At 39.7% G+C, this 24,359-nt stretch overlaps 2 protein-coding genes across 3 annotated transcripts; one reads left to right on the forward strand and one right to left on the reverse strand.

The window, feature by feature from the left end:
- Positions 1-368: 368 nt before the first annotated feature.
- napsa (napsin A aspartic peptidase) lies at positions 369-5,775 on the reverse strand. The gene is made up of 9 exons (XM_042008397.1): positions 5,584-5,775; positions 5,131-5,287; positions 4,615-4,738; positions 4,280-4,398; positions 3,939-4,138; positions 3,634-3,756; positions 3,194-3,338; positions 3,004-3,102; positions 369-971 (listed from the first exon to the last, which is right to left on the reverse strand). The coding sequence occupies exons 1-9, from the start codon at positions 5,649-5,651 to the stop codon at positions 810-812; spliced, it is 1,197 nt and encodes a 398-aa protein (XP_041864331.1). The 5' UTR covers positions 5,652-5,775; the 3' UTR covers positions 369-809.
- A 1,773-nt stretch (positions 5,776-7,548) lies between these two features.
- On the forward strand, positions 7,549-24,274 carry LOC121654020 (uncharacterized protein KIAA1522-like). Of its 2 annotated transcripts, XM_042007862.1 has the most exons (18): positions 7,549-7,653; positions 7,773-7,927; positions 10,347-10,445; positions 10,580-10,732; positions 10,842-10,982; positions 14,644-14,763; positions 14,944-15,048; positions 15,183-15,278; positions 17,051-17,167; positions 17,280-17,345; positions 19,120-19,239; positions 19,421-19,525; positions 19,653-19,748; positions 21,519-21,635; positions 21,745-21,810; positions 22,846-22,885; positions 23,051-23,108; positions 23,303-24,274. In XM_042007862.1, the coding sequence occupies exons 2-18, from the start codon at positions 7,922-7,924 to the stop codon at positions 24,042-24,044; spliced, it is 2,247 nt and encodes a 748-aa protein (XP_041863796.1). In that variant the 5' UTR covers positions 7,549-7,653; positions 7,773-7,921; the 3' UTR covers positions 24,045-24,274. The 2 variants fall into 2 exon arrangements, with proteins under 2 accessions (XP_041863796.1, XP_041863804.1); XM_042007870.1 differs by having other exon boundaries at positions 7,555-7,927; positions 10,364-10,445.
- Positions 24,275-24,359: the final 85 nt, after the last annotated feature.

Consider the following 24,359-nt stretch of genomic DNA (forward strand, 5'->3'; position numbering starts at 1 on the left):
TTTCAAAGCTTATGGTTCTCCTTTGCAGATCTATTATATTCTAGAAGAAAAATACTACTGTGATAAAGTTAGGGGGGAAAAAAAGTCACTGTGCCACATCTGTAACTTCAGTGTACGTCAAAACACAAAGTAGACCACTACCTCTACCTTGTGGAGAATATTAGTCCTATGCTGTGATGCACTAAGTGGGCTTTCCCCCCCATTTTTTTAAATTCAGCTCTGGAGTTGAACAGTGCAACACTTTGTATACTTCATTAAATGTTAAAATGATGTTCTGTATGGTCTTTTTCTTTCCTGTAAGGGAATATGCCTAAATGATCAAATTTTAATCTAATAAATCCATCCATGCAAAAGATGAAAATACTTATTTGTTAAGTTTTATTCCATCACATTTTGTAATAAATTCACACAAGCATGTTACATGAGACATCCTGATTTCACTTCTGTGTAGAAAAAACACCTCAAATGACTGAACTCTTACTAAGAAGTGAAATATTCAACTTATCTCCAAATTATACAAAGAGCACAAACATTTATACATAGCTGAAGTCTCGCATCAGATATTGAATATTAAAGCTGGGAAGTCTAAAGCAGCTTCATACAGTGCAAAAAAAAAAAAAGTTCATCAGTGGCAGAACATCACTGCTGGTTTTGGTGGTTATTCATACTGACTTGGTAAAAGGTCTTTGGGTGATATAAATTATCTTGATTGCTGCAAAGTGAAATAATGAAACTATGAGATCAACAACCTTCAGGTCTAAACGGTTTTAGAAGAGTATTGCAACACGTTTCATCTCATCTTCATTTATCTATTTTGCAGCAGCAAACCCCACTCGATCAGCATTCCTGTCAAACACAGTGTAGTATTTCCCAATGAACACATCACCCAGGATCCAGAGGGGCCCGGCAGGAGGAGGGATATCCATGGCCATGAAGCCTGACAGACAGATGGGTGCGCCCAGCTGAGTCTCCTGCAGGGAAGGTGAAAACCAGCTGTTAGCGAGGCAACTTAATGTTTGCAAAGTTGATTAAAGCTGACACTTAATGATCAAATTCAAGGTCATTCTAAGATAAAGATGGTGGGTACATGTGTGCTTTATAAAGCAGGCACCTTTTGTTATCAGCAAATTTCTCTGAGGTGCATCGGTGTGTCTTCAAATAGTCTGGCTGTCCGACTCCAACTGTGGCTCCAGGCCCATTTATGACCCCTTAACATGTATGGTTAATAAATGGAGGAGTAAATGGTGCATTATTTGATGACTATGTTTACATATGACTACACTTAATGATATTATAATGCACATTTGATATGAAGAACCAGCACTACAAAGCAGATTCAACATATCTTTGGTATCCTCTGGTTATCTGCCTTAACTAACCCCAACTATCTCGCTAAACGGTATCACACACCACCGATTATCAACTCGGGAAGTCAGCCCATGCGAACGGATTCTGGGGTTCACAATCATATTTGTAGCAGGCTGAGAGACCAACACAGCTGCTGCAGCAAAAGCAGGAAGGAAATAACGTTATCGTCACTTCCACATCATTAAAGCACCAGCAGATCTTAAAAACAGTGTAAGGTAAGTATATTCTGGAGAAAGTTTCTGTCATTCTATTAGATGCAAATTTGGCCGTTTTAAATCCTCTTTGCACCAAATAAACAGAAAAAAAATTGAGTAGAATCGCAATTGTTCATTTTACAGCATCTATGCTCTGAAAAGGTATAGAAAGAGGTTTTGGTTGTCCAGTAATAATTACTTTTCGTTTTAACAAACACTTTGTGATATAAATAAACGTGGATGACGAACATGATCGAATGCAGAGACAGCTACTCTGTTCAGTCAAATGCTGGGAGAGAATAAAGTTCAGTGATGATATTCATTTTTTTTTAGAAGACCGAGTTTTCAAAGGAGCAGTGCTGCTGCTGTTGTCTAAAACCTGGTACACATAAGGATTTTCGGGCTGCTTTTGTCCCCATTTTGCCTCTTCCTGACCAAGGACAGCAAACACCTGATTATCGTGAGTCTTATAAGATTTCCCTGTACAATTATCACGTGGTCTGATGTGTGTTACGGGCAGATTTGTCCTGGTAATATGCTCTGAAAAAGGGTCGTAACCAAGAATTGGAAAAATAGATCATGTTCAATATTTACGGCCCGATCTCTTCATATGTGTGAGGAACGCCAGTGACTCATGAATTGTGACTGTGTGGATGATGATGTACAACAGAATGTAGCCAATCAGAGAGCGAGCTGGCTGGGGAACAAGGAAGTAAATAAAGTCCGTGTTCACGCCGTCTCCAGTCTATTTTTTCCCAGTTCTGGCGTTTTCTGTTAACAATAGTCCCAAGACCACCATCTTTCCCTCGTCCCATAAATCCCCTTCCATGCTGTGTGTTTTCCGGTTGTTGCTGTGTTTCTTCTTCGTTGTCTTTGCCGGTTGTTGCTATGGTTCTTCTTCTTCTACGTTTTTATTAGATCATGTTTGGTCACGTGAGATGTCTGACTTGGAGGACTAGATTGTAGATCGGTAGCGGGACAGCATCGTTATGTGTGTGTTGTTCTGCGATTAGATTATCGGCACAAACCACACACATGATCAAAACTACTTAATGCCTGATTTTTTATCTTCATGTGCGAGGTCTCAAACTGATAAACAATCTCATTAGATTGAAAGCTGTTCGGAAGAAGGTTGGGTTTCCAGCTTCAGCTGCCATGGTAATACACCCTGGTAAGAAGCGAACCGGTGTGATGACACTGAAACCCCAGAGTTGAACCTGGAGTTACTTCACCAACCTAATCCTGCTTTGCAGACATGACCCTCATGCAGATATGTGACATGATAATTAATAATAAAGGAACATGTCAATCAGTGGAGCCACTGAAATTTGGATTCATTTCCTCAATTTCTCATTGGATCAAATTATTTTACATCTTTACTTAAATAAATAAGTACATTTAACATACCTGAAAAAAATATGCTTTTGGTTTAAATAAATACCTTTACAACATAATCCTCCCCAGTCAAGTTAAACACTTTCCCTCCGATGTTGAACGAGACGACAGGAAGAGTGGGAATCTTCTTGCAGTTAATCAAGTACTACATGGAAGAAGAAAAGGATGTTAAAAGGATTTCATTGATACTGAAAGGGAAATGTGGGAGGTTTTTTCATGACACTTGTCAGCTTTACCTCTCCCACCAGCAGGGGCAGAGCTCCGATGGCTTTGTGCAGTGCTCTGATTTCCTCCGAGGGACCAACAATTAGGGACGTTCCCGTGTCAACAATAGCCTGGCAACCGGCCTTGCAAAGAGTCAGCTGGTTGCCAACATCAACCCTGCAGGGGAGGTTGATAAAAAAGGTGGAATCAAAAGACAAGAAGGCATCAGTTTGTCATTAATTTGTCATTTCACTACGGTACAGCTCATAAGGCCAAACAAGTTCAAAGTTAACATTTCCACCATTCAAAGACCTACAGTTTAAATATGTGGCCTTTTCATGAAGGCTTCAGTTATGTGAGAATACTTTCAAGTTCTAGGAAAAGGGATGTGTCTGTGAGAGGGACAACACCTAAGCATCGACCAAACTGTTTCAGTTCCTCATATAAACAAAGGCACATTGATTTTTCTTACCTGTCCATTCCTATCTGCCAGTAGGCCTTCCGTGTCACATTAACATAGTGCAGGTCTCCAGTGTAGTACTGTGGGTCTGTCCCACCCAGGATCAGCTCTCCTCCTACTGCTGCTGTTGGGTCCCTGAGACACAAAGAGGGACAAAACCTCCCTGTGTTAGCAGACCAAACATAAACCACCACACACACACACACACACTTTGATAACTAGCAGCAGTTTTCTTCTAACCAAGGTCATAAAAAGTTCAGCAATGCTGATCTTGGTTCTACATTTCATTATTTATACTCAAACAATAATAAAACAACCTGCTTATGAAGACAGAGAAGATGTTCTGAGGCAGCAGCTTAGCAGCCATGGCTGTGTCAAACACGGGGGTGACACTAGCCACCGAGATTGAGGGGTATGCCATCCCAAGAATCCCATCAAACCGTGCCACGGCAAATGTGATGCCAGGCTGCTTCACTGCTTCTCCAAACTGCTGACCAGGGACAGAAAGGCCAGCAACCTGGAAGCAGAGAAGAGGAAAATAAAGAAACTGAACAATGCACAACTAATTTTGTACTGAAATTATGGGGATGGTGTGATTACTAAAGCAGAGAAATGAAATTAAACAAAAGGGCAACGTGAGAGTGTCTCTTATACTCACAGAGACAGTGTCCTCACTGATGAAGCCAGACAGGCTGCCTCTGCCATATCGGATAGAAAACTCTGTGCCGTTCTTAACATATGTGCTCGACTTCTTTGAGTTGTAACGGTGATGAACCCCTAAAAAGAAAGGACCCTTAATAAAAACTGCTATGGACAGATTCCCTTAACTTAAACCAAATGATGATCCAGAGGGCTGCTCGTAACTCCAATAAAATGTATAAAAGTTTCCTTCTTTTAGAGTCAGAGTTATGCAAGTTTTTCCAACTAAGTCCTCTAGACATAAACATGAGTTATAACCCCCTCAGAAAAACAAAAAAACAAAAACAAACTTACAGCAGGCCACATCAAAAAGGTAGCAGTGAATGGAAGGAACCCACAGGTTGGAGGAACCAGTGTCAAACAGCACACTGAAGTCCTGTGGTGGGGTGCCAATGCTGATCACCCCATAGTACTGGGCCTGGGAAAACACGAAGGTCAGCAGACTGAAAGTTAACCAGGGTCTAACTGCGAATCCATCAGGGCAGCATACCCGATTGAAATACTGTTGGAGTTCAAGGTAGGATTTTGATAATAAAGGCTGCCTTTTAAATTATTTAAAACTATAACTCAAGAACAAAACAACCTCGTCCTTTCTTTTTCATTTGTACAACAGACCTTGAGTTATTTCACGAAGGAACCTATAAAGACACTGTGTAACACATGGTATTATGCTGTCAGAAAGTCTAATATTGACAAGGCCAGAAATGCGATAAGATTTTACCCAAATGGTGCTCAGCATCAACCTGACATTTCCGCTGACATTTAAAGGTGGTTTAACTTTGAATGGAAGTAATCTATGGGTGTACATACATCCATGAAGTTGGTCAGTCTCTCCACGGGGAGGTTGGGGGATGGGGAGGGAGAGCTGTCTGCTCCGCCACTCTTCGCCAAAGTCAGAAGGTCATCCAGAGACATCCCATTGTCGCTCAAGAGGCGACGCAGGCTTCTGGTTTTATGAAGGGGAACTCTGTAACGACATTTTAATGCATTAAATGTGACACCTACGGTGATCACGCGCGTACACACGCTTCCTGGTTCAGAGTACTTTGAATTATCTGTTCCATTGTTTTTGGCGCAACAATTTCACTTTGCAAAATTTAGAGCTTTCAGTTACATAAACAGCATTTTAACTGCGCTGGTGTCGCTACAGACGCTAAATGGAAAACGCGTGCGTCTAATTACGACTGTGATTAACTTAATAAGACAGCACGCGCCCCTCAACCTTCCAAGTTGTGACAAAATTAGCTGATAAATGTTATTTACCTTATGACGGCGGTGCACTGACTTATGAGCAGTACTCCGATAATACAAAGCATCCCCAGTCGCGTCATTTCTGCCCTCCTTGGGAAAAAAATAAACACTTCAGGCTTGTTTCAGATATTAGCAAGTGCTCAAACAAACACCGCACACTATTTAAACTGACGCAGAAAGCTAAAGGTGCTTCGGCAATGTTCGGACTTACTCGGTTATCCCGCTATGCGGCTTCATGATTGGAGCAAAATGTTCCGGAAATTTTTTCTCATTGGTTGAAGAACGAGCACTGAAGGATCACGAGTTGTGATGTGACTGTGAGAGGAACGACAGGGCACATTGAAACTCAGTGAATAAATATTTAAAATGGAAGCTGAAAAAACAATTCAAACATTCGTTTAAGCGTTTCATTAAAAAAGGAGAGAAAATCTACTCAATATGTGCGTGTAATTTCGGGTGCTTGTGTAACACATGGTTTGTAAACCATATAAACATTTTTGTTTGTAACTTGGGATAGGTCTGTATGAACAAATACGCACACACATATCTAGAAATTGAAGGTAGTTTCCGATTCGCCATATCTGTAAAGGGCGATTCCACAGATATTTTTGGAAACCTAGACCACATTAGACCAGATCTTGATCAAAACATTAAAAAACTTACACTCTCTTTAAATCTGAACTTTTGGGAGTATTGGATAAGATTTTGAGAATAAATCATTGAGAATATTCTGTCTTCAGATTTGAATAGGAAATCAAATCTGCTGGCTTATTTGTTTCCTGTCCCTTCAAGTTCTTCTAAATTTGGAGTTTTTTTATTAGCATAGATAACATCTCTGCTACCATTATAAAAAGAGCTGAACTAGCACAGCCTTGTCTTATTCCCCGAATAATATCTTGAGCATGTACCACAACCTAAAGACACTGAACTATTAAAATTGTTATACAACATTGCAATCATATCCAAACAATGTACATTCCTCATCTGTTTACACAGATGTGGAAACTGCTCACCCCATAGGCACAATTTCTACATAAACTTTTAATTCCTCACCCATCATTTGTATTACATTGAAGATTCAGATGCCTGCCATCTAGCTATGGAAAGTGGTAAAAGGTTTAAGCACTCAGTGTGGTGTGTTTATGAGCTGTGTCTGTAAATGTGCCTTGACATGACTTGTGGTGAACTGACACAATACAAACAAATTTGAACTGAGCTTAACCTCTCTAGTAGGAGAGAATGTTCTCACCATCACTTATGTGATCTGCTGCCCATCAACATGAGTTATAAATCATTCAGAGCACATAGTATCAGACTCATGAACATTTCCTTCCCTAAGGCTTTTCAGAAATTAACCAGCTCATAGAATAATTCTGTTTTCATGAGGCAGATCTGTGCCACAACAATGTCAGTTTTTAGTTATATAATATATAATATTGTGAATTAACGGAAACCTGTACATAAGAACAGAAAGTTAAGTGATACATATTTTTTTCTTCCATACAGAATATGGGACTTAAAGAGTAACCTTGAGGATTGTCTTTATAGATGCCTGTTAGTACCTTCCTGCATCTATTTGAATGAAAGGATTCAGCACTGGGGATTTCTACTAAAAGCACATTCTGATTCTGAGCTGTGACCACTACATCCTGTCCTCTGCAGGATGGGTGAGACCGCAAATCATTACCCATCCTTAAGGGAGAAACTTTAAACTGTTAACTTTAAACTGTCAACTTCTTACTCTAACACATTCCAAATATATTAACAGGACCTGGACAAAGAAAAAACTTTACCTTTGTAACAACTAAGGCATAAAAGCCACTGGCTTGGCCTGCGGAACTGGTTTCAGATAAAATCCCAACAGATACAAACGTCAACACTGGGACGTCAAAACCGAGGCGCAGACAAAATAGCACAAACACATCAACATCACTTCAGGTAGCAAACAATAAGAAATGTCTTCACAGCAGTTGTGGGGTTGAGTTGGGTGGAAGTCAGGATGAAGTTATAGAGCTTTACATGAAGGAGGCAGGGCTTTAGAGCACTAAGTCACGTACATGTCTTCCCAAAAGACAATAGCAAGTATGTGTATGCTGATTTCTAAGGGACATTTTGGGCATATTTTCTGTGCATTTTCATGTCTCTGTGAAAGATAGAACCCACCCACATATTTTCACTGTCCTTCTGTCACACACCTGTAGCTTTATTTAAACTATACGCAGCGAGAGAGGAAACATGTAACCGTGGTATCTGTGACCGGAATACCAAAATATGAGCACATGGGAAAAAATAAATGTCTTCTACCAGACTTTTAATCAAACTCAACACGGGACAATAGAAGCGTCAAAACATGACGGTAGGAACAAAACATTTTGTTGTTTGGTGACATTCAGCTACTTATTATTCTTTCTATTTGTTTTGTTGTAGAAAACCACAAAACCAGACAGATAAAATGTGTCAGGTATTTATACGTATGCCAGTGTGATTCTGTCTGAATGAATGTACCAGCAAATGAATGGAGGAGTTTTAGAAGCTGGGTAACATTTCTGAAACTTTAGAGGTTATTCAAGAAAGTATCTAGGAGGATTTAAAGGTTAACAGTGAAACATTTGATAACTTTTTTGAGCTTTAAAAGTGTTACATAAAATAAAATGAGTTAAAAGAATGTGTGCAGTAGAACATTGATCTTTGCCTAAGTATCATCTTCTAAACAGCTCTAGTTGAGATAAGGTGAAGCTTGGCAGCAAAAATCAAAACAAATCAGCCAAAAAGTAGTTGAATATGTTTCCTAAAAGTTTTCCAGCCAGTAAGACTTAAAAGCATCTGATAACCATGAATGGTTGCTTGTGTCATGGAGCACCTCCTCCTGCAGTTCCCTTATCAGCCACAGCTGGTCCTGATCAGTTCCTCTGCATCAGGACCTTTTGGTCTCACCTGTTCCACAAGAAATATAAGGAGCCTTCCTGCCCTTAGTCATTGTGGGATCTTAACCAATGTGCTCAACGGACTCACACCTTCTCTCATGCAGATCCTCTTCTCCAAACTGACTCATTCAGGTCTGTCTATTCCCAGACATTTCTGTTTATACGTGCTTTTTAATAAAGAGGGGTAAACTGCCTACATTTAAGTGGAGTCTGCGTTACAGATTGCTTCCTGGTAGCACAACACACATATTGTTTTTATGTGCAGTTAAATTTACATTAAACCCAATACCTCCGGCCAGTCTGTAGAAAAAATAAAGAACCAAATAAGAAATGTTATTCCCTGATGCTATAGTTGGCACCAACATTCATGCTGTAATCATGTTTCCTGGATGGCTTTGATTAATTTAAATGATAAAAAAAAGTAGCCAGCAAATTTCTTGACTTAATCTTTGATTTCTTTGTAATCAAAATATTACATTACAACATTTCCAAGCATTCTTCATATAAAATTAACTTTATATGTGAGACATTTGAGCAACATATTGTAATGTCTACAGGCAAGCCGACAGGTTTCTTATGTTTGCCTTTCTGATTGTATTATTTTAAAGATGTAACCAAAATATAACCAAAAAAATCCCAGACAATGTGATTGTCATCACATTAGTTGAAGAAACACTTTTGCACTGTTTTATTAAAATGTTTGACAAAGGTAGATCTCTTAATGCAAACCCCAATCACATCCATAGATTTAGATTTTGCATTAATACAATCCATTTCAAAATATGAAGTAAAGAGTCAAGAAATATATATTTTGTATTAAAACAGAAGAAGAAAAGACACAATTACTTTACAAGATCTGACACAGTGCACTTTCAGTCAAGTATGGCGATCAATGTGACACTTACAAAGAAAACCTCACCTTTTGGGTTGTCAGTGTTTCCAAAAGGTGCAAATATATCTAATTCAATTACCCACAAAGCATGAGATTTCTTCCAACATAACTTATGACCCCAGTTAACCAACGTGAGATAGAATAAATGACACCAGATCTCTTTAGATTAGAAAGGTAAAACATTGTTTTTCAGGGAACATCATTTACTCTTATTATTACTTGCATTGAGGAATTTTTGGCTTCATACTGAGTTTTATTTGTGCACTGAGTCACTTTCTTATTCATGTCTTCAGAAAGACCGTTGCAGTATTTTATAGGGAAATCTGATTCCCTGAGCACTGAAATAGTTTAAGCAACTCTTGTTTTTTTATTACAAATGATCAAGTTACACCTTTTGATTATAACCTAAGTGATCATATTTACTTGTGCTGCAAATAGATTTACCAAATTAATGTCTGCGCTACTCACGGCACAGCACATGTACCCTGAAACTGAAGCTGCCAAAAGAAGCGAGCCCAGTATTCAGTATTTGCACTTATGTTTTATTTACCGTGATAAGTCAAACATAATCTGGAACAAACACTGCAGAAAAAGGGTGGCAGCTGAGCAAAATGAGGAAATGTCCTGGATCCTCAGGAGCTTGAGTCACAGTGGGACATGAAAAAGTTCTGAAACCATGTACAGTTGATTTTATTAAAAGTTAAAAACCTGTTTAGGGTTATACCTTGATGTTTACAGATAAATGGATTACTGGAACAGGACAGACAGAAACAGATGGATTGCAAAATTTTCCTGCAAGACACAAATATCAAACATTTCCTGTAAAAGCTCTAAAGGAATGTGGGAAGACAGAGGACAGAGAAATGATGATTACTGGCTGCCTAACTAATTTAGACTTTACTCTTTTTCCCAGTAGCTCTCAATAGAAAAGTAATTTCTCTCACATTTTAAACCTAAAGCCATCCAAACCCCCCAGGACAAAGTACATGAAGAAGTCGGCTGGCACTGGCCCAGATGAAATCATGGAGTCCATCTATGAAGACCCAGATTCATTAATGGTAAAACAGATTTTTCTTTCTTTGCAAGTAATCAAATTGTTACTTATATAGAAGAACTCTGAGTGCTGTAAAAATATGAATTTCAGGGCTTTCTTCTTGCTATATTTAAACTATGGTATAATACTTCTTATCAGGGTGCTGTTGCAGATGGAGGCCAGTCACCAGACCAGATGGAGGTTAAAGTCAAGCCGGTACCTCTTCCAAGGATTAAATCACAACATCAGCCTAACAGCAACAACAACACTGCAGACACTTTAAATAAAACACACAGCACAATCAATGCTGCAGTAAGTTGACCTTTGTCTGATATTCAGTAGAGTGTTGTGTCTTATTCTAACCTGTAAATACACAGATTATTTAGTGTGCTTTAAAATTTTTCTATCTCTTTGTGACCAGGGTTCCCAAAGTAAGAGACAGTCCATGCCTCGCCCAGTTCTTCCGCCTCCCAGACCACCAGTGAACAAACATGTTAACCCAGCTGCAGTGGTCAGGGGGAACAGTGATTATTCTAAATCAATTACTGAGACAACTGCAATGGTAAATAATCTTTTGTGCCTGACTAGTTTAATTTATTTTTTAAAGGACTGCATGTGAGCTGGACATAAAAAATAAACATGTTTTACAGAGTCTCCCTTCCAAGTACCTCCACATGTTATACACAACTAGAAAGCCAGGATTCTTGAACTTTGAAAAATGTATCCTATTCCAGGCTATATTCATAACTGTAGTTTCAGAAAACACTTGTTTCAGACCAGTCACAAATGCAATTTGATACAATGATACTGCAACTGATCACCACCTGGTGGTGAGTTGGCTCAGATGGTAGGGGAGGATGCCGGTCAGGCCTGGCAGGCCCAAGCGTGTTGTGAGGGTCTGCTGGGAACGTCTGGCAGAGTCCCCTGTCAGAAAGAGTTTCAACTCCCATCTCCGGCAGAACTTCAACCATGTCCCGGGTGAGGAGGGGGACATTGAGTCTGAATGGGCTGTGTTCCGTGCCTCTATTGTCGAGGCGGCCAGCCGCAGCTGTGGCCGTAAGGTCGTCGGTGCCTGTCGTGGCGGTAACCCCCGAACTCGTTGGTGGACACCGGCAGCAAGGGATGCCGTCAAGCTGAAGAAGGAGTCCTATCGGGCCTTTTTGGCCTGTGGGACTCCAGAGGCAGCTGATGGGTATCAGCGGGCTAAGCGGAGAGCGGCTTTGGCGGTCGCTAAGGCAAAAGCCCGGGCGTGGGAGGAGTTTGGTGAGGCCATGGAGAATGACTTCCGGACGGCTTCGAGGAGATTCTGGTCCACCATCCGGCGGCTCAGGAGGGGAAAGCAGTGCTCCGTCAACACTGTGTACAGTGGGGATGGGGGGCTGCTGACCTCGACTCGAGAAGTTGTGAGGCGGTGGAGGGAATACTTTGAAGACCTCCTCAATCCCACCAACACGTCTTCTGATGAGGAAGCAGAGTCTGGGGTAGCTGGTGCTGGCTCGCCTATCTCTGGGGCTGAGGTCGCTGAGGTGGTTAAAAATCTCCTTGGTGGCAAGGCCCCGGGGGTGGATGAGGTCCGCCCGGAGTTCCTTAAGGCTCTGGATGCTGTAGGGCTGTCTTGGTTGACACGCCTCTGCAGCATCGCGTGGACATCGGGGACAGTCCCCCTGGACTGGCAGACTGGGGTGGTGGTCCCCCTCTTCAAAAAGGGGGACCGGAGGGTGTGCTCCAACTACAGGGGGATCAGACTCCTCAGCCTCCCCGGTAAGGTCTATTCAGGGGTGTTGCAGAGGAGGGTCTGTCAGATAGTCGAACCTCGGATTGAGGAGGAGCAGTGTGGTTTTCGTCCCTGTTATGGAACAGTGGACCAGCTCTACACCCTCTCTGGGGTCTTTGAGGGGGCATGGAAGTTTGCCCAACCAATCTACATGTGTTTTGTGGATTTGGAGAAGGCATTTGACCATGTTCCCCGGGGACTCCTGTGGGGGGTACTCAGGGAGTATGGAGTGCTGGACTCGCTTGTAAGAGCTGTCCGGTCCCTGTACGACCGGTGTCAGAGCTTGGTCCGCATTGTCGGCAGTAAATCAGAATCGTTTCCAGTGCGGGTTGGACTCCGCCAAGGCTGTCCTCTGTCACCAATTCTGTTCATAACTTTTATGGACAGAATTTCTAGGCGCAGCCAAGGTGTGGAGGAGATCCGGTTCGGTGGCCTCAGGATTGGGTCTCTGCTCTTTGCGGATGACGTGGTTCTGTTGACTTCATCGGGACGTGATCTTCAGCTCTCACTGGAGCGATTCGCAGCCAAGTGTGAAGGGGCTGGGATGAGAATCAGCACCTCCAAGTCCTAGACCATGGTCCTCAGCCGGAAAAGGGTGGAGTGCTCTCTCCGGGTCTGCGATGGGGTCCTGCCCCAAGTGGAGGAGTTTACATATCTCGGGGTCTTGTTCACGAGTGAGGGAAGGATGGAGCAGCAGATCGACAGGCGGATCGGTGCGGCGTCCGCAGTGATGTGGGCTCTGCATCGGTCTGTCGTGGTGAAGAGAGAGCTGAGCCAAAAGGCAAAGCTCTCAATTTACCGGTCGATCTACGTTCCTACCCTCACCTATGGTCATGAGCTGTGGGTGATGACCGAAAGAACGAGATCTTGAATACAAGCGGCCGAAATGAGTTTCCTCCGCAGGGTGGCCGGGCTCTCCCTTAGAGATAGGGTGAGAAGCTCGGTGATCAGGGAGGGGCTCAGAGTAGAGCCGCTTCTCCTCCACATCGAGAGGAGCCAGATGAGGTGGCTCGGGCATCTGGTTAGGATGCCTCCTGGACGCCTCCCTGGTGAGGTGTTCCAGGCACGTCCCACCGGAAGGAGGCCCCGGGGCAGACCCAGGACACGCTGGACAGACTTCATCTCTCGGCTGGCCTGGGATCGCCTCGGGATCCCTTCGGATGAGCTGGTGAATGTGGCCGGGGAGAGGGAAGTCGGGGTTTCCCTGCTTAGGCAGCTGCCCCCGCGACCCGATTCCGGATAAGCGGAAGAAAATGGATGGATGGATGGATGGATACTGCAACAAAAAGGACGCTACTGTTATATCAGCAAGGGTCCAGTAAAAAAAAACAGTTGACCCACAAGTGTTTTATTCATGAAAACGTATTTTAGGTGAAAATTGATGGCTTTTAGGAGTCAATTTTTCCAAAAGGGAAATGGTAAAGTATAAAAAACTTAGATGGCAGTAAAGAAGACAAATAGTTATCATATGGAGTGGCTTTACAAGGCTATACAGGTAGGAAGGACCTCCCATACCTGATCATGAAGAAGCCTCTGACTGAAGACATTCTTTTGGTTAATCATTGTGTTATCTAGTGAATGTGCAGCAACAGTTTCCTTTGCCCTATGAGTTTTAGTTTTTTTTTTTGGTACAGCGGGAAAAGTAAAATTGATTCAATCAAATGACACTTCAGTAGTTGCAGGTTTTCATTGGTTTTAGCTCCAATCAGCAGTGACAACAACACAAGCTAACTTTCAGTGATGGTGCTGTGCTTGTGCATTCACCAACATGTATGTCCAACGTAGATAGAACCTTAAAATGTCAATGACTTGAAGACAAATAGAGACAAAAATTATTGATATTTTCTGTCCGCAAGACCATTAGTTGATCTGTATGAATGCTAACACAACACTACACAGTCTGATTACAACAAACTAGCTTGATTATCTGAAGAAGGTATGCTCAATGCAAACTGTGGTCCAACAGAACCTGTTGGATAGCACATTGGAGACATGTCTTTGTTTTGAAAATGTGTTTTTATAAATAAAGTGGATTGGATACAACGAAATAACATCCCTTCATGTTGTTGTAGTTTCCTCCTTGATGGTAGTAAACCTGACCTCCACAGCACTGAAGTCAAGTAGTAGTATAACTGGGTTTGTATTAGCTTGCTTGTAAATGCATTTAAAAACGGTTTAAACACACTTTTGATATAAAATCAGCATTGACTTTGAAAGACAACATGCTTGATTAGTAGTTTCCCCCCTTTGGTCAAAATCAAGCTAACTGTTCCCTCTGTTTTCATTTTTATGTTAAGCTAGCCAGTTACACCAGTACAAAAATCGCATGTCACGAAACAACTGTGTTTAGCCACTGATAACTAGCTTTAATTCAATGCTAAATTTCTGGATATCATAATTTTGAATTTTCCAAAACTTAATATATGCCTGTTTTCTCCTTGTGCTATAGCTTCGGGATCTCCGTCTTGAGAAAAAACCTCCTCCTCTCCCTCTTCGACCAAAGCTCCCCCCTACTTCTCCTATGTTATATACTGATCGAGCACCTTCTGCAAAGAGTCTAACATCAGAGGTAACATTGGAAGTATTGTACATTTCTTCTTCTTCATAAAGACATTGAAATTTCTAAGTTGAACTAACAGTAGAGAAATTGTATATAAAAGTTACCCTCTCTTTAAAGAGTAATTTAAGCGCTGCATTTTGAGTTCAGATTTTTTTTTGTCTAATATTATTGTAATATTATGTTGGCTAGAGCGGCACTGGGACAGCGCAGCAGCGTTCCTCTGTCAGCTTCATGAGCCAAGGGCCTATCTCACCAGCAGGAGCGCTCAGTTCCTATTCAAATTACCAAGAACAGGTAGGTCGCAAGCTAAAATTTGTGCACATGGCAACATTTCTATTTACATTTTAAGTCAGCAATATATGCTCCTGTTCTCAGGTCAAATAAATTGTGTTTTAGTTATACTCAACTGAAATGTATTTAATTTCCAGGCTACAGACAGATCAAGCAGAGATGGGTTTGCACAACCTCAATACCAACCTTCCTCAATCTACCGCAGTACTTCTACGACTCAGTTGTCTTCACAGGTAGGACAGTCCCTGCAGAGCTGATGAACCTTGGACATGTAGCTACCGAAACAGTAACAAGAGGTGTACAAGCACATGTGCATATTGTTATGGTAATAACAGATATGTTAGATTTAAAACTGTTTTCCTTCGTTTAGCATTGTGTAGCCAACATGAATTGTTTTGGGCCACCTGATTTAAACAAAACACTGATCAATATCTTCTTTAAGAAAAAATTTCTTAGATGTACCACCCACAGAACTTTAGTCAATGATTGCATGGTACCAGTGGCAGTGACACAATCCCAGACCATAACACTTCCACCACCATGCCTCATCTGCCTCAAAGATCTTGACATAAAGACACAAAGAAATGCCAAATAGAACAAACAAGCGTGAACTTCAGATTTCAGATGTTACAATAAAGATGTCCTTATTATCATTATCTAACAATCTGGAACTGTTAATCATGATTCAAAGAAAAGTCAGTGTGTGCTGTTTGAAAAGGAATTTAGATTTTTGGAGAAAAGTAAACACTTTTCATAAAATATGTTATTTTATCTTTTTTTTTGGCTTGGATGTTTCAACCAATGTGAAAACCCCCTCCCACCCCAAATCCAATATCAGTGTACAGGTTACCATGGTGCTTGGAAATGCAAAATGCTATATAACCATGTTATTACGTGGTATTACCAACTTAGATGGTATACCAACCAACAAGCACACCCAATAATTTTCCATATTATTGATTTAAATGAAGTGAATGTGACATCTCTACCAAAAGACCGATATAGACCAACAGCACAACCTCTACAGCAAAACAGAATACAGTGATTTGCAAAACTCATTAAGCCATATTTTATTCTCAATAGAACATAAACAACATATCAGATGCTGAAAGTGAGACATTTTATTATTTCATGGAAAATATTAGCTCATTTTAACTTTCTCACCTTTCAAAAACAGTTGTAACAGGGTGGTTTTTACCATTGTGTTACGTCCATTCTTCTTTAAATAGCTGTCTGTAAACATCTGGGTGAGGAAATCAATTGCTGGAGTTTAAAAGAGGACTTTTTTGATCCATTTGACCACAGAACAGTTTTCCACTTTGCCTCAGACCATTTTAAATGAGCTTTGGTCCAGAGAACACAGCAGTGTTTCTAAATCATGTTTACAAATGACTTCTTCTCTGCAAGATAGAGCTATAACCTGCATTTGTGGATTTCACAGTGAACTGTGTTCATAGACAGTGATTTATGGAAGTTTTCCTAAGCCCATGCAGTGATTTCTAGTAGTTAACTACATCTGTTTTTAATGTTGAGCCACTTCAGGGCCCAAGGATCACGAGTTTCCAGTTTTGACCTTCAGCCTGGTCCCCGGCACACAGAGATTCCTCCTGATTCCCTTAATCTTTTGATTTAGATAGTGCAATCTTCGGAGTTGTCACAATTTTACATTGACAAATAGTTAAAAATGATTTGATATTTTCCATGACATGGTGAATAGGGTCAGTTTCAACATCAAATATGTTGTTTATGTTCTACTAGGAGTAAAATATGGCTTTATGAGATTTGCAAATCAGTGAATTTTGTTGTAATTTGCATTTCAATTCAAGATTAACAAAAAACAAAATAAAATAAACTAATCTAAGAATTGTATGAATTTCTGGAGTTCCAGCTCTTAAGCTGCAAATACAATTAACAGAAAATACATGTAATTAATTTTATTATGAACAGCACCAGATAAATGCTGTAAATACTTGATTATGAAAAGTTTTTCTTTTGTATATTACAGACCAGAAGATCACCTCCTTCATTCAGTCCACCATCCCCTCCTTCAGAGCCCAACAACTACAGCTTGAGAGAGTTTCCTTCCTACTTGGACATTATCCCAAATGAAGCAGATGTGACGGTGAGGACCGCTGAACATATTTCATTCATTTTTTTAAAAAATGGGTTATAATCCTGTATCAATATATGATCAATATATGATCGGTTTATCTGATTTTGTGAAACATTTCCAGACACCGATGATGTCAACACATCAGTCTGATCCTGACTACAACTCCGTATATCAGCTTTCCACAGACGTAAGAATTTTCTTGGACTCCTCTCCCTGCATCTGAAATATAACAGAACATAATTCATTCAAGGTTGTAGAGGTTTGATTTTATGGAAACTGAGAGTAGCCGGGCTCAACGATTACCATTTCTTAACTGTTTTCTTGAAATAAGAAGTTCATTTTCTCATTATCTTGAGATAACGACGGACTTTTTTTTATGTGAAAACAAGATAATTTATTGAAATATATCAAAAATGCAGTTTGTTTTCTTGAGATAACGATTAAGGTAAGAAAGTGTTGCTGTGTTACAGCTGATTTTACTGATCAAAACACACCCCATGACAGCTGGGAGGGGAATATGTGTTATTCTGTGAACTATTGATGGTAAAACTTCATTGCCAGACACATAAAAATCACTAGAAAGCCAGGATTCTTGAACTTTGAAAAATGTATCCTATTCCAGGCTATATTCATAACTGTAGTTTCAGAAAACACTTGTTTCAGACCAGTCACAAATGCAATTTGATACAATGATACTGCAACAAAAAGGACGCTACTGTTATATCAGCAAGGGTCCAGTAAAAAAAAAGTTGACCCACAAGTCTTTTATTCATGAAAACGTAGTTTAGGTGAAATTTATGGATTTTAGGGGTCAATTTTTCCAAAAGGGAATTGGTAAAGTATTAAAACTTAGATGGCACAATAAAATAAAATAAATGATATAAAATAAAAAATAAAACTTAGATGGCACAATAAAATAAAAAAAAAAATGTATATAAATAAAAAACTTAGATGGCAGTAAAGAAGACAAATATTTATCATATGGAGTAGCTGTACAAGGCTATACAGGCAGGAAGGACCTCCCATACCAGATCATGAAGAAGCCTCTGACTGAAGACATTCTTCTGGTTAATCATTGTGTTATCTAGTGAATGTGCAGCAACAGTTTCCTTTGCCCTATGAGTTTTAGTTTTTTTTTTTAGTACAGCGGGAAAAGTAAAATTGATTCAATCAAATGACACTTCAGTAGTTGCCGGTTTTCACTGGTTTTAGCTCCAATCAGCAGTGACAACAACACAAGCTAACTTTCAGTGATGGTGCTGTGCTTGTGCATTCACCAACATTTATGTCCAACGTAGATAGAACCTTAAAATGTCAATGACTTGAAGACAAATAGAAACAAAAATTATTGATATTTTCTGTCCGCAAGACCATTAGTTGATCTGTACGAATGCTAACACAACACTACACAGTCTGATTACAACAAACTAGCTTGATTATCTGAAGAAGGTATGCTCAATGCAAACTGTGGTCCAACAGAACCTGTTGGATAGCACATTGGAGACATGTCTTTGTTTTGAAAATGTGTTTTATAAATAAAGTGGATTGGATACAAAGAAATAACATCCCTTCATGTTGTTGTAGTTTCCTCCTTGATGGTAGTAAACCTGACCTCCACAGCACTGAAGTCAAGTAGTAGTATAACTGGGTTTGTATTAGCTTGCTTGTAAATGCATTTAAAAACGGTTTAAACACACTTTTGATATAAAATCAGCATTGACTTTGAAAGACAACATGCTTGATTAGTAGTTTCCCCCCTTTGGACAAAATCAAGCTAACTGTTCCCTCTGTTTTCATTTTTATGTTAAGCTAGCCAGTTACACCAGTACAAAAATCGCATGTCACGAAACAACTGTGTTTAGCCACTGATAACTAGCTTTAATTCAATGCTAAATTTCTGGATATCATAATTTTGAATTTTCCAAAACTTAATATATGCCTGTTTTCTCCTTGTGCTATAGCTTCGGGATCTCCGTCTTGAGAAAAAACCTCCTCCTCTCCCTCTTCGACCAAAGCTCCCCCCTACTTCTCCTATGTTATATACTGATCGAGCACCTTCTGCAAAGAGTCTAACATCAGAGGTAACATTGGAAGTATTGTACATTTCTTCTTCTTCATAAAGACATTGAAATTTCTAAGTTGAACTAACAGTAGAGAAATTGTATATAAAAGTGTACCCTCTCTTTAAAGAGTAATTTAAGTGCTGCACTTTGAGTTCAGATTTTTTTTTGTCTAATATTATTGTAATATTATGTTGGCTAGAGCGGCACTGGGACAGCACAGCAGCGTTCCTCTGTCAGCTTCATGAGCCAAGGGCCTGTCTCACCAGCAGGAGCACTCAGTTCCTATTCAAATTACCAAGCACAGGTAGGTCGCAAGCTAAAATTTGTGCACATGGCAACATTTCTATTTACATCAGCAATATATGCTCCTGTTCTCAGGTCAAATAAGTTTTGTTTTAGTTATACTCAACTGAAATGTATTTAATTTCCAGGCTACAGACAGATCAAGCAGAGATGGGTTTGCACAACCTCAATACCAACCTTCCTCAATCTACCGCAGTACTTCTACGACTCAGTTGTCTTCACAGGTAGGACAGTCCCTGCAGAGCTGATGAACCTTGGACATGTAGCTACCGAAACAGTAACAAGAGGTGAACAAGCACATGTGCATATTGTTATGGTAATAACAGATATGTTAGATTTAAAACTGTTTTCCTTCGTTTAGCATTGTGTAGCCAACATGAATTGTTTTGGGCCACCTGATTTAAACAAAACACTGATCAATATCTTCTTTAAGAAAAAAATTCTTAGATGTACCACCCACAGAACTTTAGTCAATGATTGCATGGTACCAGTGGCAGTGACACAATCCCAGACCATAACACTTCCACCACCATGCCTCATCTGCCTCAAAGATCTTGACATAAAGACACAAAGAAATGCCAAATAGAACAAACAAGCGTGAACTTCAGATTTCAGATGTTACAATAAAGATGTCCTTATTATCATTATGTAACAATCTGGAACTGTTAATCATGATTCAAAGAAAAGTCAGTGTGTGCTGTTTGAAAAGGAATTTAGATTTTTGGAGAAAAGTAAACACTTTTCATAAAATATGTTATTTTTTTGTTTTTTAGCTTGGATGTTTCAACCAATGTGAAAACCCCCTCTCACCCCAAATCCAATATCAGTGTACAGGTTACCATGGTGCTTGGAAATGCAAAATGCTATATAACCATGTTATTACGTGGTATTACCAACTTAGATGGTATGCCAACCAACAAGCACACCCAATAATTTTCCATATTATTGATTTAAATGAAGTGAATGTGACATCTCTACCAAAAGACCGATATAAACCAACAGCACAACCTCTACAGCAAAACAGAATACAGTGATTTGCAAAACTCATAAAGCCATATTTTATTCTCAATAGAACATAAACAACATATCAGATGCTGAAACTGAGACATTTTATTATTTCATGGAAAATATTAGCTCATTTTAACTTTCTCACCTTTCACAAACAGTTGTAACAGGGTGGTGTTTACCATTGTGTTACGTCCATTCTTCTTTAAATAGCTGTCTGTAAACATCTGGGTGAGGAAATCAATTGCTGGAGTTTAAGAGAGGACTTTTTTGATCCATTTGACCACAGAACAGTTTTCCACTTTACCTCAGACCATTTTAAATGAGCTTTGGTCCAGAGAACACAGTAGTGTTTCTAAATCATGTTTACATATGACTTCTTCTCTGCAAGATAGAGCTATAACCTGCATTTGTGGATTTCACAGTGAACTGTGTTCATAGACAGTGATTTATGGAAGTGTTCCTAAGCCCATGCAGTGATTTCCAGTAGTTAACTACACCTGTTTTTAATGTTGAGCCACTTCAGGGCCCAAGGATCACGAGTTTCCAGTTTTGACCTTCAGCCTGGTCCCCGGCACACAGAGATTCCTCCTGATTCCCTTAATCTTTTGATTTAGATAGTGCAATCTTCGGAGTTGTCACAATTTTACATTGACAAATAGTTAAAAATTATTTGATATTTTCCATGACATGGTGAATAGGGTCAGTTTCAACATCAAATATGTTGTTTATGTTCTACTAGGAGTAAAATATGGCTTTATGAGATTTGCAAATCAGTGAATTTTGTTGTAATTTGCATTTCAATTCAAGATTAACAAAAAACTAAATAAAATAAACTAATCTAAGAATTGTATGAATTTCTGGAGTTCCAGCTCTTAAGCTGCAAATACAATTAACAGAAAATACATGTAATTAATTTTATTATGAACAGCACCAGATTAATGCTGTAAATACTTGATTATGAAAAGTTTTTCTTTTGTATATTACAGACCAGAAGATCACCTCCTTCATTCAGTCCACCCTCCCCTCCTTCAGAGCCCAACAACTACAGCTTGAGAGAGTTTCCTTCCTACTTGGACATTATCCCAAATGAAGCAGATGTGACGGTGAGGACCGCTGAACATATTTCATTCATTTTTTTAAAAAAATGGGTCATAATGGGCTAAATATGATCAATATATGATCGGTTTATCTGATTTTGTGGAACATTTCCAGACACCGATGATGTCGACACATCAGTCTGATCCTGACTACAACTCCGTATATCAGCTTTCCACAGACGTAAGGATTTTCTTGGACTCCTCTCCCTGCATCTGAAATATAACAGAACATAATTCATTTAAGGTTGTAGAGGTTTGTTTTTATGGAAACTGAGAGTAGCCGGGCTCAGCTATTACCATTTCTTAACTGTTATCTTGAGATAACGACGGATTTTTTTTTTATGTGAAAACAAGATAATTTATCGAAATATATCAAAAATGCAGTTTGTTTTCTTGAGATAACGATTAAGGTAAGAAAGTGTTACTGTGTTACAGCTGATTTTACTGATCAAAACACACCCCATGACAGCTGGGAGGGGAATATGTGTTATTCAGTGATGGATGATCCTCGATCTGACGTCAGCTTGCAAGACAGAGACTGTACTGTATTAAATACAGAACTCAAAAGCTCTGTACTGGGATGCCCCGGACTGGTCAGTGGAGGTGTTAGGAGGGAGGAGAAGGATGGCCAAACTCTCATCCATGTTGAAGAAGAGTCCTCCTCCCCACCACCTCACACTGCTCCCGAACACTGACTGCCCTGCAGAGCTCCTTCAGTGCTGCACCCAAAGTGTGGAAACCAGCACTGCTCTCATTAGACCACAAACACAATCAATTAATGCCAATATAATTTATTAAAGTACATACATTTTAAAAAATAATTCTTAAATCAACGAGGAGGTTTCTGGAAGGAACCTGTGTGGACTTTGCATGTTCTGCAGCTATGTGTGGGTTGTCTCCTGGCTGATTTGAGTCTCTAGTCTTCCTAGGAGTGTGTGAGAATCTGACTGAATGTTTGTCTCTCTGTGTTGGTTCTGTGATGGACTAGGAACATCTCCAGCCTCCTCATGACCCTACATTTCAATAATCTGTTAGCTCAAGAAAACAAACTTTGTTTTCTCAAGATAAGATAAATTATCCTGTTATGAGAAAACCGCATTAAAAAAACAACAGCTAATGGCAACTAAATGTAACTAGAGTCCCAAGACACAGGGAAGGCAATTAAAACCTGAGATGTCAGTCCTTGGTGTTTTTGACAGTAATTTGTTTTCACCAGGACATCACTGCGCTACTGACATGGCTGAAAAGAGTGTGTAGTAAGTATGAAATTTGTTATATAGATGATCACTGCATCTGTTTTTAGTTATTTTGTTTTAACTGATTGTCGAAAAAAAAAATACAAATGAAATAATATTGAAGAGTTACAATATATATATATTTTTATAACTGTAGCATGAAATATCTCTGTGTGGTTATTCCAGGAGAACCTGACGTCATGGCTCCATCATTGTTTGGGCTTGATACAGAGGAAGAAATCAGGTAATGAATGCAAACTACCATCAACACTTTATATATATATATACTGTATATATATATACACACACACAAATGAGCATCTGCATAATTTCTAAAACGTTATGATGGTAGTTATTTAAGAATGTGCTTTATATTAACTTTAACCTTACTGACTACAGTATTTTGTCTTTGTGTTCCTTTTCCTGGTTTTTATGCAGATCCTTTAATAAGAGAGCCATGAACATTAGAATAGCCCGCCGTCTCTACAATCTTCTAATGATGAAACGCAGAGACAGCCTGCAGAACAGCATAAAAGAGTTCCAGTCCATCTCTGAAAAGCTGGAGAAGGTGAAGAAGACCAGTAAAAACATGGGGATTGCTGGAGGCACCACAGGTGCTGTGGGAGGAGTGGCTGCAGTGGTTGGCATCGCCTTGGCTCCAGTGACTATGGGCACCTCACTGATTGCTACAGCTGCCGGTGCTGGTATGGTGGCATCTGCCGGAGGTTTTGGCATCCATGCTGCTAAAGCCAACAAGAAGTCTGTGAACAGGACAACAGTGGAGAAAATAGCAAATGACTATAAGTCAGATGTTGCTGACATTGAACTCTGTCTGCAGTTTATCCTCTCGGGGATGAATGAGCTGCGAAGACACAACACTGTCAAGTTACAAAGTGCAGGAGCTCACCCAGATGCACTGAGGATGGCAGATCTGTCGCATGCTGTGTTCAGGAACCTGAACAACAGTAAAGGGATGTCGCTAATCCACCCAGGTGGAGTGACATCTGGAAGCCTGCTTAAAGCTTTCGCTACTGAAATAGATGAGTATTTCACAGAAAAAAATAATCAGAAACTAAAAAAGTCTAACAAGAGCAAGTTTGCAGGTAGAATTTCCAGTTTGGCCAAAGCCCTGCAGGAGGAGCTTAATTATCTGATTCAAATGTGGGAAATGCTGTGCTGAATAAAAGAGGAAATATATGCATGTAGCTATATATGTTTATTTGTATGAGTGTGTAAGAATTTTACTTTGTGACAACTGCATTATTTAATTTAGGATTAATGAAACATAAGCAATTATGTAAATGTTGTGTAATTGTAAAAGTTACTCATGTTTGATGTTAAATTATTTTGTATAAATAAACACTTATGTAATAACTGTGAAAAGTCTAGTACCACTTCTTTTTTACACAGTGATTTTGGCGGATTGATATGGTGGAGGAATGCGGAAGGATACAGCCACTCCCTCTACGCGTAACGTATATTACCACCGCTCAAC

The sequence above is a fragment of the Melanotaenia boesemani genome, chromosome 2 (genome assembly GCF_017639745.1).
Source record: "Melanotaenia boesemani isolate fMelBoe1 chromosome 2, fMelBoe1.pri, whole genome shotgun sequence".
Classification (NCBI taxonomy): Eukaryota; Metazoa; Chordata; class Actinopteri; order Atheriniformes; family Melanotaeniidae; genus Melanotaenia; species Melanotaenia boesemani.

Coding starts and splice junctions, on each gene's coding strand:
- napsa (XM_042008397.1), bottom strand. CDS start 5,651: ATGACGCGACTGGGGATGCTTTGTATTATCGGAGTACTGCTCATAAGT. Junction 4,139..4,279: donor TCAGTGAGGACACTGTCTCT/GTGAGTATAAGA, acceptor CTCTGCTTCCAG/GTTGCTGGCCTTTCTGTCCC. Junction 3,339..3,633: donor TGGCAGATAGGAATGGACAG/GTAAGAAAAATC, acceptor CCTCCCCTGCAG/GGTTGATGTTGGCAACCAGC.
- LOC121654020 (XM_042007862.1), top strand. Junction 15,049..15,182: donor ATTCAAATTACCAAGAACAG/GTAGGTCGCAAG, acceptor TTTAATTTCCAG/GCTACAGACAGATCAAGCAG. Junction 19,749..21,518: donor CGACTCAGTTGTCTTCACAG/GTAGGACAGTCC, acceptor TGTATATTACAG/ACCAGAAGATCACCTCCTTC.